Here is a 14,339-nt window from a genome sequence, read left to right as displayed (position 1 = left end):
GGGTAGTGTTATGGTGGGGCTGGGGTAGTGTTATGGTGGGGCTGGGGTAGTGTTATGGTGGGGCTGGGGTAGTGTTATGGTGGGGCTGGGGTAGTGTTATGGTAGGGTAGTGTTATGGTGGGGCTGGGGTAGTATTATGGTAGGGTAGTGTTATGGTGGGGCTGGGGTAGTGTTATGGTGGGGCTGGGGTAGTGTTATGGTGGGGCTGGGGTAGTGTTATGGTAGTGCTGGGGTAGTGTTATGGTGGGGCTGGGGTAGTGTTATGGTGGGGCTGGGGTAGTGTTATGGTGGGGCTGGGTTAGTGTTATGGTGGGGCTGGGGTAGTATTATGGTAGGGTAGTGTTATGGTGGGGCTGGGGTAGTGTTATGGTAGGGTAGTGTTATGGTGGGGCTGGGGTAGTATTATGGTAGGGTAGTGTTATGGCGGGGCTGGGGTAGTATTATGGTAGGGTAGTGTTATGGCGGGGCTGGGGTAGTATTATGGTAGGGTAGTGTTATGGCGGGGCTGGGGTAGTATTATGGTAGGGTAGTGTTATGGGGGGCTGGGGTAGTATTATGGTAGGGTAGTGTTATGGTGGGGCTGGGGTAGTATTATGGTGGGGTAGTATTATGGTAGGGTAGTGTTATGGTGGGGCTGGGGTAGTGTTATGGTGGGGCTGGGGTAGTGTTATGGTAGTGCTGGGGTAGTGTTATGGTGGGGCTGGGGTAGTGTTATGGTGGGGCTGGGGTAGTGTTATGGTGGGGCTGGGGTAGTGTTATGGTGGGGCTGGGGTAGTGTTATAGTAGGGCTGGGGTAGTGTTATGGTGGGGCTGGGGTAGTGTTATGGTGGGGCTGGGGTAGTGTTATGGTGGGGCTGGGGTAGTGTTATGGTGGGGCTGGGGTAGTGTTATGGTGGGGCTGGGGTAGTGTTAAGGTGGGGCTGGGGTAGTGTTAAGGTGGGGCTGGGGTAGTGTTAAGGTGGGGCTGGGGTAGTGTTAAGGTGGGGCTGGGGTAGTGTTATGGTAGGGTAGTGTTGGGGTAGTGTTATGGTAGGGTAGTGTTGGGGTAGTGTTATGGTAGGGTAGTGTTATGGTAGTGCTGGGGTAGTGTTATGGTGGGGCTGGGGTAGTGTTATGGTGGGGCTGGGGTAGTGTTATGGTTAGTGTTAGTAGGGTAGTGTTATGGTAGGGCTGGGGTAGTGTTATGGTAGGGTAGTGTTATGGTAGGGCTGGGGTAGTGTTATGGTAGGGCTGGGATAGTGTTATGCTGGGATAGTGTTATGGTGGGGCTGGGGTAGTGTTATGGTAGGGTAGTGTTATGGTAGGGCTGGGGTAGTGTTATGGTGGGGCTGGGGTAGTGTTATGGTAGGGCTGGGGTAGTGTTATGGTAGGGCTGGGGTAGTGTTATGGTAGGGCTGGGATAGTGTTATGCTGGGATAGTGTTATGGTGGGGCTGGGGTAGTGTTATGGTAGGGCTGGGATAGTGTTATGCTGGGATAGTGTTATGGTGGGGCTGGGGTAGTGTTATGGTAGGGTAGTGTTATGGTAGGGCTGGGGTAGTGTTATGGTAGGGCTGGTGTAGTGTTATGGTGGGGCTGGGGTAGTGTAGTGTTATGGTAGGGCTGGGGTAGTGTTATGGTGGGATAGTGTTATGGTAGGGCTGGGGTAGTGTTATGGTGGGGTAGTGTTATGGTAGGGCTGGGGTAGTGTTATGGTGGGGTAGTGTTATGGTAGGGCTGGGGTAGTGTTATGGTGGGGTAGTGTTATGGTCGGGTAGTGTTATGGTAGGGCTGGGGTAGTGTTATGGTAGAGATGGGGTAGTGTTATGGTAGAGATGGGGTAGTGTTATGGTGGGGCTGGGGTAGTGTTATGGTAGTGCTGGGGTAGTGTTATGGTAGGGCTGGGGTAGTGTTATGGTAGTGCTGGGGTAGTGTTATGGTAGTGCTGGGGTAGTGTTATGGTAGAGATGGGGTAGTGTTATGGTTGGGCTGGGGTAGTGTTATGGTGGGGCTGGGGTAGTGTTATGGTGGGGCTGGGGTAGTGTTATGGTTGGGCTGGGGTAGTGTTATGGTGGGGCTGGGGTAGTGTTATGGTAGAGATGGGGTAGTGTTATGGTTGGGCTGGGGTAGTGTTATGGTGGGGCTGGGGTAGTGTTATGGTGGGGCTGGGGTAGTGTTATGGTGGGGCTGGGGTAGTGTTATGGTGGGGCTGGGGTAGTGTTATGGTTGGGCTGGGGTAGTGTTATGGTGGGGCTGGGGTAGTGTTATGGTAGAGATGGGGTAGTGTTATGGTAGGGCTGGGGTAGTGTTATGGTTGGGCTGGGGTAGTGTTAAGGTGGGGCTGGGGTAGTGTTAAGGTGGGGCTGGGGTAGTGTTATGGTAGTGCTGGGGTAGTGTTATGGTAGTGCTGGGGTAGTGTTATGGTGGGGCTGGGGTAGTGTTATGGTGGGGCTGGGGTAGTGTTATGGTGGGGCTGGGGTAGTGTTATGGTGGGGCTGGGGTAGTGTTATGGTGGGGCTGGGGTAGTGTTATGGTGGGGCTGGGGTAGTGTTATGGTGGGGCTGGGGTAGTGTTAAGGTGGGGCTGGGGTAGTGTTATGGTGGGGCTGGGGTAGTGTTATGGTGGGGCTGGGGTAGTGTTATGGTGGGGCTGGGGTAGTGTTATGGTGGGGCTGGGGTAGTGTTATAGTAGGGCTGGGGTAGTGTTATGGTAGTGCTGGGGTAGTGTTATGGTAGTGCTGGGGTAGTGTTATGGTGGGGCTGGGGTAGTGTTATGGTAGTGCTGGGGTAGTGTTATGGTGGGGCTGGGGTAGTGTTATGGTGGGGCTGGGGTAGTGTTATGGTAGGGCTGGGGTAGTGTTATGGTGGGGCTGGGGTAGTGTTATGGTGGGGCTGGGGTAGTGTTATGGTAGGGCTGGGGTAGTGTTATGGTGGGGCTGGGGTAGTGTTATGGTGGGGCTGGGGTAGTGTTATGGTAGGGTAGTGTTATGGTAGGGCTGGGGTAGTGTTATGGTGGGGCTGGGGTAGTGTTATGGTAGTGCTGGGGTAGTGTTATGGTAGTGCTGGGGTAGTGTTATGGTAGTGCTGGGGTAGTGTTATGGTGGGGCTGGGGTAGTGTTAAGGTGGGGCTGGGGTAGTGTTATGGTAGGGCTGGGGTAGTGTTATGGTAGGGTAGTGTTGGGGTAGTGTTATGGTAGGGTAGTGTTATGGTAGTGCTGGGGTAGTGTTATGGTGGGGCTGGGGTAGTGTTAAGGTGGGGCTGGGGTAGTGTTATGGTAGGGTAGTGTTGGGGTAGTGTTATGGTAGGGTAGTGTTATGGTAGTGCTGGGGTAGTGTTATGGTAGGGCTGGGGTAGGTAGGGCTGGGGTAGTGTTATGGTAGGGCTGGGGTAGTGTTATGGTAGTGCTGGGGTTGTGTTATGGTAGGGTAGTGTTATGGTAGTGCTGGGGTAGTGTTATGGTAGGGCTGGGGTAGTGTTATGGTAGGGCTGGGGTAGTGTTATGGTAGCGCTGGGGTAGTGTTATGGTAGGGTAGTGTTATGGTAGTGCTGGGGTAGTGTTATGGTAGGGTAGTGTTATGGTAGGGCTGGGGTAGTGTTATGGTAGGGTAGTGTTATGGTAGGGCTGGGGTAGTGTTATGGTAGGGTAGTGTTATGGTAGGGCTGGGGTAGTGTTATGGTAGGGTAGTGTTATGGTAGGGTAGTGTTATGGTAGTGCTGGGGTAGTGTTATGGTAGGGTAGTGTTATGGTAGGGCTGGGGTAGTGTTATGGTAGGGTAGTGTTATGGTAGGGCTGGGGTAGTGTTATGGTAGGGTAGTGTTATGGTAGGGCTGGGGTAGTGTTATGGTAGGGTAGTGTTATGGTAGGGCTGGGGTAGTGTTATGGTAGGGCTGGGGTAGTGTTATGGTAGGGCTGGGGTAGTGTTATGGTAGGGCTGGGGTAGTGTTATGGTAGGGTAGTGTTATGGTAGGGCTGGGGTAGTGTTATGGTAGGGTAGTGTTATGGTAGGGCTGGGGTAGTGTTATGGTAGGGTAGTGTTATGGTAGGGCTGGGGTAGTGTTATGGTAGGGCTGGGGTAGTGTTATGGTAGGGCTGGGGTAGTGTTGTAGGGTATGACACTGGCGTGTTAGGGTCGGGCTGGGGTAAAACGTGGGGTAAAACATGGAGCTCTAGAGTAGGACAGCATTGGAACTAGCTAAATTCAAGACTCGGGTCGTAGTGCAGGTTGGAGGAGTGCTGTGCTGCCATGACTGAGTGGGGAAGACAGAGGGATTCGTAGAACACTCCAGCTCATTATAGTGCACTAATAGGTTCCCTCCCTCTCTACAGGTTGACAGATGGTGTATCTCCAGTCTACTGGACTCTGGCTCCTGGCATCTCCACACCGTTCTTCTCACCGACACACAGGTCAGTGTTAATTATTAATATTATTTACTGGTTGTTTAAGCACAGAAACGCACTGTGAGCTTAGCACAACGTTCTCTACGGACAGACCTGATGATGATGTAGTGGACTTGCAACTGATCTACAGTCAGGTATATTCTACCACCCGAATGGTTAATATTAGCATTGTGCGTATGGTAATCTGATCCTAGATCTGTGGTATGGTGGATTGAGTGTCCATCTTCATCCAATGTGTGTTGTTGTCAGTGCAGCGAGGCAGCAGGTGTCATGCCTAGGTCTATATTTACTATTACAGTGCTTTGGCTCCACCTTGTGGGTATGTGTTAGAACTACATCAGCAGTGATTTTGTGTTGTGATGAATGTATTCATTGGAGATAATTTGGATTCAAGATGAATGCAGACAGTAACACAGACAGTAACGCAGACAGTGAAGCAGACAGTAATGCAGACAGTAATCTGGTTGATTGTAAGCAATCCTTCCCTGATGGCCCAATGACGCATTGATACGGGCACAACATTTATTCTATAGTCAAATGCACATCTTACCAGTGCAATAACATGTCTATATTGGGCTTCCTGCAGACTAATCTAGATATTATTGTAGCCTGCTGGTATGTCAGCTTTACTACGGCCTCCAAGAGTTCTGGACCTTTCTGGCAGAACACTAGGTTACATTGTAGCAGGCGAGCGGGTCCCAGCTCCTCTATAGCTGTTCTGTCCCTCAATTACTACATTAGAAAGAGATAACGTTCTTGGAATGAAAACCTCCCAGTGCATAGAGGCATCAGACAGACCTGGGTTGAAGTACTATTTGAAATGCATCATTTGCTTGATTGAGCTTTCCTGGCTTTAACACAGACCAATGGAATAGTCCAATAGCTGCAAACGTTAACCCATCTACAACTCTAGATAGGCTAGAGGGCAAACTCTCAAAGTATTGGATCGAGTTCAAATATCTTGTACGAGGAGGAGGAGACATGGGGAGGGGCGGGAACCCACTGGTCGGGGCACTTCTAACTCTACACAACTGCCCAAACTGGCTCCTTCACATCCTGTCGATTGGGTTTGGTCGGCACACCTGCTGTAGCTTCAGTCCTGGTAGCCATGAAAACACCTGCTGTAGCTTCAGTCCTGGTAGCCATGACAACACCTGCTGTAGCTTCAGTCCTGGTAGCCATGACAACACCTGCTGTAGCTTCAGTCCTGGTAGCCATGACAACACCTACTGTAGCTTCAGTCCTGGTAGCCATGACAACACCTGCTGTAGCTTCAGTCCTGGTAGCCATGACAACACCTGCTGTAGCTTCAGTCCTGGTAGCCATGACAACACCTGCTGTAGCTAGCTCGCCTGCAGTCTAGAAAGCGGTTTTAAAATCTGACTGTAGGAGGATTAACTCCCCTCTAGACGCTGATAGAAGATCAGTTTGTATGCGATTACCCCCAAATGGCTAAGATTAGGTTTAGTGGGGGTTAATCTGGTCCTAGATCTGTGTGTATTGGGTCTGAGAGCCACAAGGACAACACATGTAGAGGTACATGTCTATGGGTCTGTCTGCCTACACAGCCATGAGAGTGAAGGTGGTCATGTGTTTCGGAGGACAGTAACTACCATTATTGCCTGTTTGCTATGAATTTAACACAGTAACCAGTGGGGTTTGATAGGATTACATCTTTGCATGCAGCCTTTCTTGCTCACCATATAAGATTGGAAAAGTCGACGAGGCTATGTGCAATAGGAGTTTAGATTTAAGCTCGGCCTAGTTGTGTCATCACTTTACTCTCCTATATGCAGATCAACAGACTGTCAGTCAGTCTGATATGACACGCAGTGGCCTCTTATGTTCATACAGTAAAGTAGTGTAACGGTAAAAATTTCTACCCAAGAGGCTACATTTTTGTACGACACGACACTCCCCACAAGGTTAGATTTGTTGCGCACTTGACTGTTCACCTGCAATGATAGTCTCGCTGCCCCGCAATGAAGCAACAATGCCGAGATAAGAACTCTTCAGCGTTCCAATCTACCAGCGGTGGCGCAGCCTAGTTGATGCATTGTGAGAAAACAACGACTGGTAAATAGATAAATAAACTAGTAACCTATCTGTTTGGTTGGTTGGATTGCTGTTTATTGTGAAAGTAGAAGTGATAGGCTATGTCCACGATATGTGAATTGCAGGCAAGTAGACTACAACTTCGACCAGAGTCCACAAGCACACCACACCACACGGGCTGGAGGCTTTGACATCCGAGTGAGCTCGTCTCTGTTCTCCAGCGTGTCCTACCATCCTAAATCTGACCGTCGGGAAACTAACTGACAATCTTACAACACCGGTAATGAAACAGCTAGAAATATAATGTACAGAACCCCGATTAAAGGTTTCGAGTTACAGCGGATACTATCTTACCTCGTAATGCTTCATCTTGGCAGTTTGTGCTCGCTCTCATCCAAGGTGAGCGACGGGTGGTGCCTTCCAATCAGAGCAAGAGGAAGCGTTGATGGCTTTCAGGTCCCCAATTGGTCCAATGATTGGGAAGTCCAATGGTTACCTATTTAATATCACGTCCAATCAATGTGTCGGAAAGCTAAGTAGATATGCCGTACTTCCCGTACTGTAGCCAATGGGGGAGTCGATTCAAAAATGGAGTGATTCGTTTGGACAAATGGAGATGCGGGGTAAATTGTATTAGCGGGTGATTATGTTAGTAAATCTTACGTTATCAACACCAGGGCAAGCTACATACTGACTTTACAGATCAGCGATTTGACTTCGTAGATTACTGACTGTTATATTGGGCATAATGTGTCAGCGGTGCTTTTCAAACGCAGCAAGGCTGTTTGCCAAGGACAGGCCTGGACCTCTTTGTGGCCATTTGACCAAGAAGAGGCGAGTAAAAGTGGAAACAACGTAATTATTTAAATGGAGAAAGGACAGGGCTCAACCTAACCATAGTACCTATAAACCTGAAGCATAGCGAGGACTGCACCTATAGTTGCAACAAACGCGACAGACAAACCACATTGTGAGGGAATCCGTTTTGTTCAGAGGATCCATATAGGTTTTCCTCTGCGCAGTTTGCAGACACATTGAAACATTCTGTTCACTAACACGATTCTTAGTACGTTTGATACATCCAGTGAGTATAAACAAGTCTATATACGATGTGAGCAAAAAAAAGGCCATGGTGGCAAAGTAAATACAATATAGCAAGTAAAACACTGGAATGGTAGATTTGCAGTGGAAGAATGTGCAAAGTAGAAATAAAAATAATGGGTTGAGTTTCGGCTCGACTACAGAGGCGTGTCCTGTCGAACTGTCAAACTCGGTGACGCTCTGTTGGGCGTCATCGGTCCCAGGAACTTTCGTCCGACAGGAGTTGAACTGCGTTCAGACTCTTCCTGACGCTGCTAGAAAATTCTCGACCTTTCTGCGCGGGTATAAACTAGAATGGGTCCCAAGTGGAGCAGACAGAACGGTAGCGTTCTTCAACAGTAAGTCTACAGTTCAAGTTAGGCTTTAATACGTTTATGTACCATTCCATAGATATACTACCTGCAACCGGACCAGCGCGTTTAAAGAGAAATTCCCGTCTACCTTGTGCGAATTTGATTGGCAGTCAGCACAGGCTCAAACAAGGGAACTTTAAACTATTTCTCGCAGCTATTCGGAATTAACACACCGACAGCTACATGGTCAAAATGGGTAAAGACTACTATAATGTTCTGGGCATACAGAAAGGGGCGACGGAGGACGAGATCAAGAAGGCTTATCGCAAGCAGGCTCTGCGTTACCACCCGGATAAAAACAAGTCTCCCAAAGCCGAGGACAAGTTTAAAGACATAGCTGAAGCTTATGACGTCCTGAGCGACCCAAAGAAAAAGGACATTTACGACCGATTCGGCGAAGAAGGTACGTGTTCTATTTACCAGACACAACATGTTATTAAAAGTGATGAATAAATACACGTTGTTTTCCGAAGTACTTTAGTTAGCTAGGCCTATCGGAAACGATTTCAAAGCTGCGATTATAAAGATGTAAAGCTGAATCATTGTCGCTGGAAATTTGGATGAGTATTAAGGCGAAAATGCATTTCAAGATCTGTCTCAAGAACCTGCCTCTTTTCCTCTGATAATCTACTATTCTTCAGTGGTGCTGAAATCGTTGTATTTCTAGTGTTCTAACGCTTTGGACCACAGACGTTCCAAAAACAAACGCAACATGCTTATAACAATCCAAGCAATAGCTCATAAGCCTCCCCCCTCGGCCTGTGTGAGCAACAGTTTATAAGCCTACATTTCTTAGCCCATGTGAGCTATATTTTATAACGAGAAAGGGCAAGACACAGCAGGCATATCGCATCTCTCAGTTTTCCCCCCATTCTCCATTCTTATGATTGTGTTGCAAGGGATTCGCGAGTTCCAACTAGAATCCCTTGCAGCACAATTATAAGAATGGAGAAGGGGGAAAAACTGATAGATACAATAACACTGCACGCCAAGAGCGGAGCGCCGAGGGAGATGTGCGCGCCCACTACTGGAAGGTTCGAGCGCTGACGTCACAGCGGGGCGGAGAGTTTGACTTTGACAGTTTGGCGCTAGCCTGTCAGCAAGTTTCTCAAACGACAGATGGTGTGGCTGTGTACTCCTTTAGTATGTGAAATGGCTAGCTAGTTAGCGGTGGTGCGCGCTAAGAGCGTTTCAATCGGTGACGTGACTTGCTCTGAGACCTTGAAGTAGTGATTCCTTGCGGCTTTGGTGGAGCGATGGGTAACGATGCTTTGTGGTGACTTGTTGTTGATGTGTGCAGAGGGTCCCTGGTTCGAGCCCGGTAGGGGCGAGGGGACGGACTAAAGTTCTACTGTTACACTAGGTTACAACGGTGCTGCTGTGTTCTTATCACTTGTCTTTAAAGACCAGTCTAGATAACTCAACGGTCAAGCTGCATCATTCCATGTATAACAGACACTGTAGACCACAGGAGGTTGGTGGCACCTTAATTGGGGAGGATGGGCTCATGGTAATGACTGGAGCGGAAGTGGTGGAATGGCATCAAATACATCAGACACGTTTCCAGGTGTCTGATGCCGTTCCATTTGTTCTGTTCTGGCCATTATTATGAGTTAGCCTCCCGTCTATCTCTGTTCCTCCCTTCTATCTCTACACACAGTGTTCCTCCCGTCTATCTCTACACACAGAGCGTTCCTCCCTTCTATCTCTACACACAGAGCGTTCCTCCCTTCTATCTCTACACACAGAGCGTTCCTCCCTTCTATCTCTACACACAGAGCGTTCCTCCCTTCTATCTCTACACACAGAGCGTTCCTCCCTTCTATCTCTACACACAGAGCGTTCCTCCCTTCTATCTCTACACACAGAGCGTTCCTCCCTTCTATCTCTACACACAGAGCGTTCCGCCCTTCTATCTCTACACACAGGCGCTCCTCCCATCTAGCCCTACACACAGGGCGCTCCTCCCATCTAGCCCTACACACAGGGCGCTCCTCCCATCTAGCCCTACACACAGGGCGCTCCTCCCATCTAGCCCTACACACAGGGCGCTCCTCCCATCTAGCCCTACACACAGGGCGCTCCTCCCATCTAGCCCTACACACAGGGCGCTCCTCCCATCTAGCCCTACACACAGGGCGCTCCTCCCATCTAGCCCTACACACAGGGCGCTCCTCCCATCTAGCCCTACACACAGGGCGCTCCTCCCATCTAGCCCTACACACAGGGCGCTCCTCCCATCTAGCCCTACACACAGGGCGCTCCTCCCATCTAGCCCTACACACAGGGCGCTCCTCCCATCTAGCCCTACACACAGGGCGCTCCTCCCATCTAGCCCTACACACAGGGCGCTCCTCCCATCTAGCCCTACACACAGGGCGCTCCTCCCATCTAGCCCTACACACAGGGCGCTCCTCCCATCTAGCCCTACACACAGGGCGCTCCTCCCATCTAGCCCTACACACAGGGCGCATTGTTTCCACAACCATGGGTGCCACAGCACATAGGAAATGTTTACACAACATATATGGAAAGAAGTCTGGACCAGAGCCACAAATGTTTAACTCTCCCTCTCTCTCTCCCCTCCTGCTTCCCCCCCCTCCCTTCCTTCCTCCCCTCTCCTCTCCAGGGTTGAAAGGAGGAGGCCCCCCAGGAGGAGGGGGTGTTCCCGGGGGCCCTAGTTTCAGCTACTCCTTCCAAGGCGACCCCCACGCCATCTTCGCCGAGTTCTTCGAGGGCCGGAGCCCCTTCGACCAGTTCTTCCCCCGAAACGGCGGGGGCCCAGACGGGGACAACATGGACACTGACGATCCCTTCGCCCGTTTCGGGATGGGCGGCGGTGGCATGGGGGGGTTCCCCCGTTCCTTCAGCACAGGGATGGGTGGAGGGGGGATGGGGGGGCAGATGGTTGAGAAGCACCAGGACCCACCCGTGCTCCACGACCTCAGGGTGACCTTAGAGGAGGTTGGTTGACTTATTTTATTTGACCACTCAAGGTATCCATATACACACACACAGCACATCATACAAAGTAAAAAGTTGTGTAGGATCACACCTTAAAGCCGGTGCCTCGTCTCCTCCGTGGTCTTTTTAAAGGTGCTCTCAGGCTGCACTAAGAGAATGAAGATCTCCCACAAGCGGCTGAACGCAGACAGACGGACCCTCCGGACGGAGGACAAGATCCTGGAGGTGAAGATAAAGAAGGGATGGAAGGAGGGGACGAAGGTCACCTTCCCTAAAGAGGGGGACGAGACGCCGACGAACATCCCGGCAGACGTGGTGTTCGTGGTCAAGGATAAGCCACACCCGGTGTTCAGGCGAGACGGCTCTGACATCGTTTACCCCGCCAAGGTCTCCCTCAGAGAGGTAAGGCAGAGGGATCTGAACTTTAACTAAACTAAATACACTTTGTTTTTACACGATCCTCTCCAAGTGCTCGCTAAACAAAGTGATAGTACTTAGAATGACTCATTCTTGAACCTACAGACAACTGTTTGTATGTAGACTAGAGTGATGAAGTGTAACATCTCTCTCCCCCTCTTCTCTCTCTCTCTCCGCCTCTTCTCTCTCTCTCCCCCTCTTCTCTCTCTCTTCGCCTCTTCTCTCTCTCGCTTCCCCCCCCTTCAGGCGCTGTGCGGCTGCACGGTCATCGCCCCCACGTTGGACGGCAGGACAGTAACCGTGACGACAGGGGACGTGGTGCGTCCGGGGATGAAACGCCGCATCACGGGGGAGGGGCTTCCTCTGCACAGACGGCCCGATCGCCGCGGTGACCTGCTGGTGGAGTACGAGGTGGCGTTTCCGGAGAGACTGAGTCAGAGTGCCAAGGAGACCATCGCACAGGTGCTTCCACCCTGATGGCTGTAAACGTCTTCAGGACAAAACGGACGGAGCAGACGAACAGTGAAAGGCAACATGTGGCTGTCCTCCCTATCGCCTCTGACCAAAGAACGTTTATCGCCGCCATTTTCTGTTCCTTTCCAGACGATTCTGTGTTGAATCGCCATCGTTCGTCGACACCCATCAGGTGACCTACTGCGCACGGCCAACTTTCATTGCGGTGTCTCTTGTCCTTTAGTTGAGGAAACTGTCACTCTGGACCTTGTGAGTCCACTTCAGAACCACTAGTGAACTGAGGAATCTGTCACTCTGGACCTCGTGAGTCCACTTCAGAACCACTAGTGAACGGAGGAAAACCTGCAACCCAGATTATTCAAAAAGCATCTTAGAGTAGATATACTGATCTAAGATCAGTGTAGCCTTTTAGATAATAATACATGTGACTACATGGACAGGGGGGCACCTGATTCCAAATCAGCACTACTGCACTGTAGAACCAGAGACCATCAAATAAATGTTGTTTGGCTTCCTTTAGTATGAGCCTCTTTTCAGCTCTACTCCTCCACTGGTGAATGTTGCCATGTACAGACTAGAGCCATTGGCTTGTGAGCAGTGGTTCCCTAACCTCTCCTCTGGGACCCTCAGACATTTAACACAACGTTGTTGTAGCCCTGAACTGGCTCACCTGGTTCTCCTAGTCAAGGGCTTGAACTTGCTCACCTGGTTCTCCTAGTCAACGGCTTGAACTTGCTCACCTGGTTCTCCTAGTCAACGGCTTGAACTGGCTCACCTGGTTCACCTAGTCAAGGGCTTGAACTGGCTCACCTGGTTCTCCTAGTCAAGGGCTTGAACTGGCTCACCTGGTTCTCCTAGTCAAGGGCTTGAACTGGCTCACCTGGCTCACCGAGTCAAGGGCTTGAACTGGCTCACCGAGTCAAGGGCTTGAACTGGCTCACCTGGTTCACCTAGTCAAGGGCTTGATGATTAGTTGATATGAGAGAGAGATTAGGGTGAGAATGAATGGATTCTATTTGACACCCTCTCCAAGACATTTACTGCCAGGGAGACTGTTGGAGTAAGAGATTCATCATGATTCCTCTTGTCAAGGGCTTGATGATTGGTTGACTAATGTAATCAGGTGTTCTAGCTCTTGAGTAGATGAAATCCATTTGTCTGCGGGTCCCTCAGGAGAACTGAACTCCTGGGATTAGATTTGTATCTCTTGGTGGCATTTCTTGGCAGATGGCGTCTTTTCATGTATCTATTCTAAGGGTTTAGGTGTCATGGGTTGTTTTCATGTATCTATTCTAGGGGTTTAGGTGTCATGGGTTGTTTTCATGTATCTATTCTAGGGGTTTAGGTGTCATGGGTTGTTTTCATGTATCTATTCTAGGGGTTTAGGTGTCATGGGTTGTTTTCATGTATCTATTCTAGGGGTTTAGGTGTCATGGGTTGTTTTCATGTATCTATTCTAGGGGTTTAGGTGTCATGGGTTGTTTTCATGGTTTTGGATTCTGATCAAATCAATAGAAAGTATTGCCACTGATCACTGATCAATGCCCATAGTGTGATAATACCCATAGTGTGATAATACCAGTAGTCATTGGTTTAGAAGAGAAACAACGCTATTGGAATGTATAGAAATATAATCTATAGAACGGTCCTTCCCATTCAAGTCAATGCTGATTCCATTTCTATGCTTGAATGGTCTTCACTTTTCCAGGATGCTACAATAACAGGGTGGAGGGAAGTGTGAGTGAGGGGTGTGTTTTTCAGCTAGTGTGTATGAGTTAGCTAACTAGGTGATCGTTTTTGTACAGAAATGGTTTGGAACGAATGACTTGCTGTAGGATCTGGGCTGTGTATGGTGTAACTGTTTGGGTACTATCATGAGATAGGATGTTAGCACAGTAACCATGGGAGATATAGGCTTTCATGTTAAACCCATAGCACTCTTCTTTACTCAATATTATACACAACATGTATCGTTGCCACCTGTTGTTGATGCAGTAAGTGAGAACTGTCCAGAAACTGATATAAAGCTGTTTATTGAGCAAATACTATCAACTTTTGCTTTGTAACTATTTATGCATTTAAATGAAAGATCACTTACCTCAATATAGAGGCCATTTATTTCTCCTTCACAACAGGAACTAGTTTTATGTTTAAATCACGTAGTTAATATTCAAGGAATACTTTTAAGAAAAGGTTAACCCTGGACAGAATCTTCTAAAACTACAACCAGACTCAGTTTGCTATACATTTGTCATGTGTGTGTATTATATTTCTGAACAGTTTTCTATACACAATGTATTTTCGACGTGAATAACTTTCCTAGGTAAATAAAGTATGTTTTCTTCCAGATAAACTGATCCCTGTTTGTCTCTGTAGAAAGATGTAATGAAGGTGTTATGACGGTGTGATCTGGTATGAAGACCTCTCCTGGCTGGAGATGGGCTGGGGCCTCTTCGCTGGGGGGCACGGGGGGCACGGGCACGGGGGGGGGGCACGGGCACGGGGGGGCACGGGCACTGGGGGGGGGCACGGCTGGCTGGCTGGCTGGCTGGCTCTTAAATGTCCACCGAGAGCCAACATTAATACTATGCATGTCAA

General features: G+C 49.4%; 2 protein-coding genes across 2 annotated transcripts in view; one reads left to right on the top strand and one right to left on the bottom strand.

Annotated features, from left to right (window-relative positions):
* The window catches only part of tecrb (trans-2,3-enoyl-CoA reductase b), a 48,366-nt gene extending 41,479 nt beyond the window's left edge, over positions 1-6,887 (bottom strand). The window contains exon 1 of the mRNA XM_064963899.1: positions 6,787-6,887. Within this exon, the coding sequence (XP_064819971.1) occupies positions 6,787-6,801 (15 nt within the window). The 5' untranslated portion in view covers positions 6,802-6,887. The remainder of the gene's footprint in view (positions 1-6,786) is intronic.
* A 128-nt stretch (positions 6,888-7,015) lies between these two features.
* On the top strand, positions 7,016-14,094 carry dnajb1b (DnaJ heat shock protein family (Hsp40) member B1b). The gene is made up of 4 exons (XM_064963897.1): positions 7,016-8,289; positions 10,516-10,850; positions 10,983-11,252; positions 11,514-14,094. Exons 1-4 carry the CDS (start codon positions 8,070-8,072, stop codon positions 11,742-11,744), a joined length of 1,056 nt encoding a protein of 351 aa, XP_064819969.1. The 5' UTR covers positions 7,016-8,069; the 3' UTR covers positions 11,745-14,094.
* The last annotated feature ends 245 nt before the right edge of the window (positions 14,095-14,339 follow it).

This window comes from Oncorhynchus masou, unplaced genomic scaffold (genome assembly GCF_036934945.1).
Source record: "Oncorhynchus masou masou isolate Uvic2021 unplaced genomic scaffold, UVic_Omas_1.1 unplaced_scaffold_869, whole genome shotgun sequence".
Lineage (NCBI taxonomy): Eukaryota > Metazoa > Chordata > Actinopteri > Salmoniformes > Salmonidae > Oncorhynchus > Oncorhynchus masou.
Note: the sequence above shows the minus strand (reverse complement) of the source record. Positions and strands in the feature narration are given on the sequence as shown.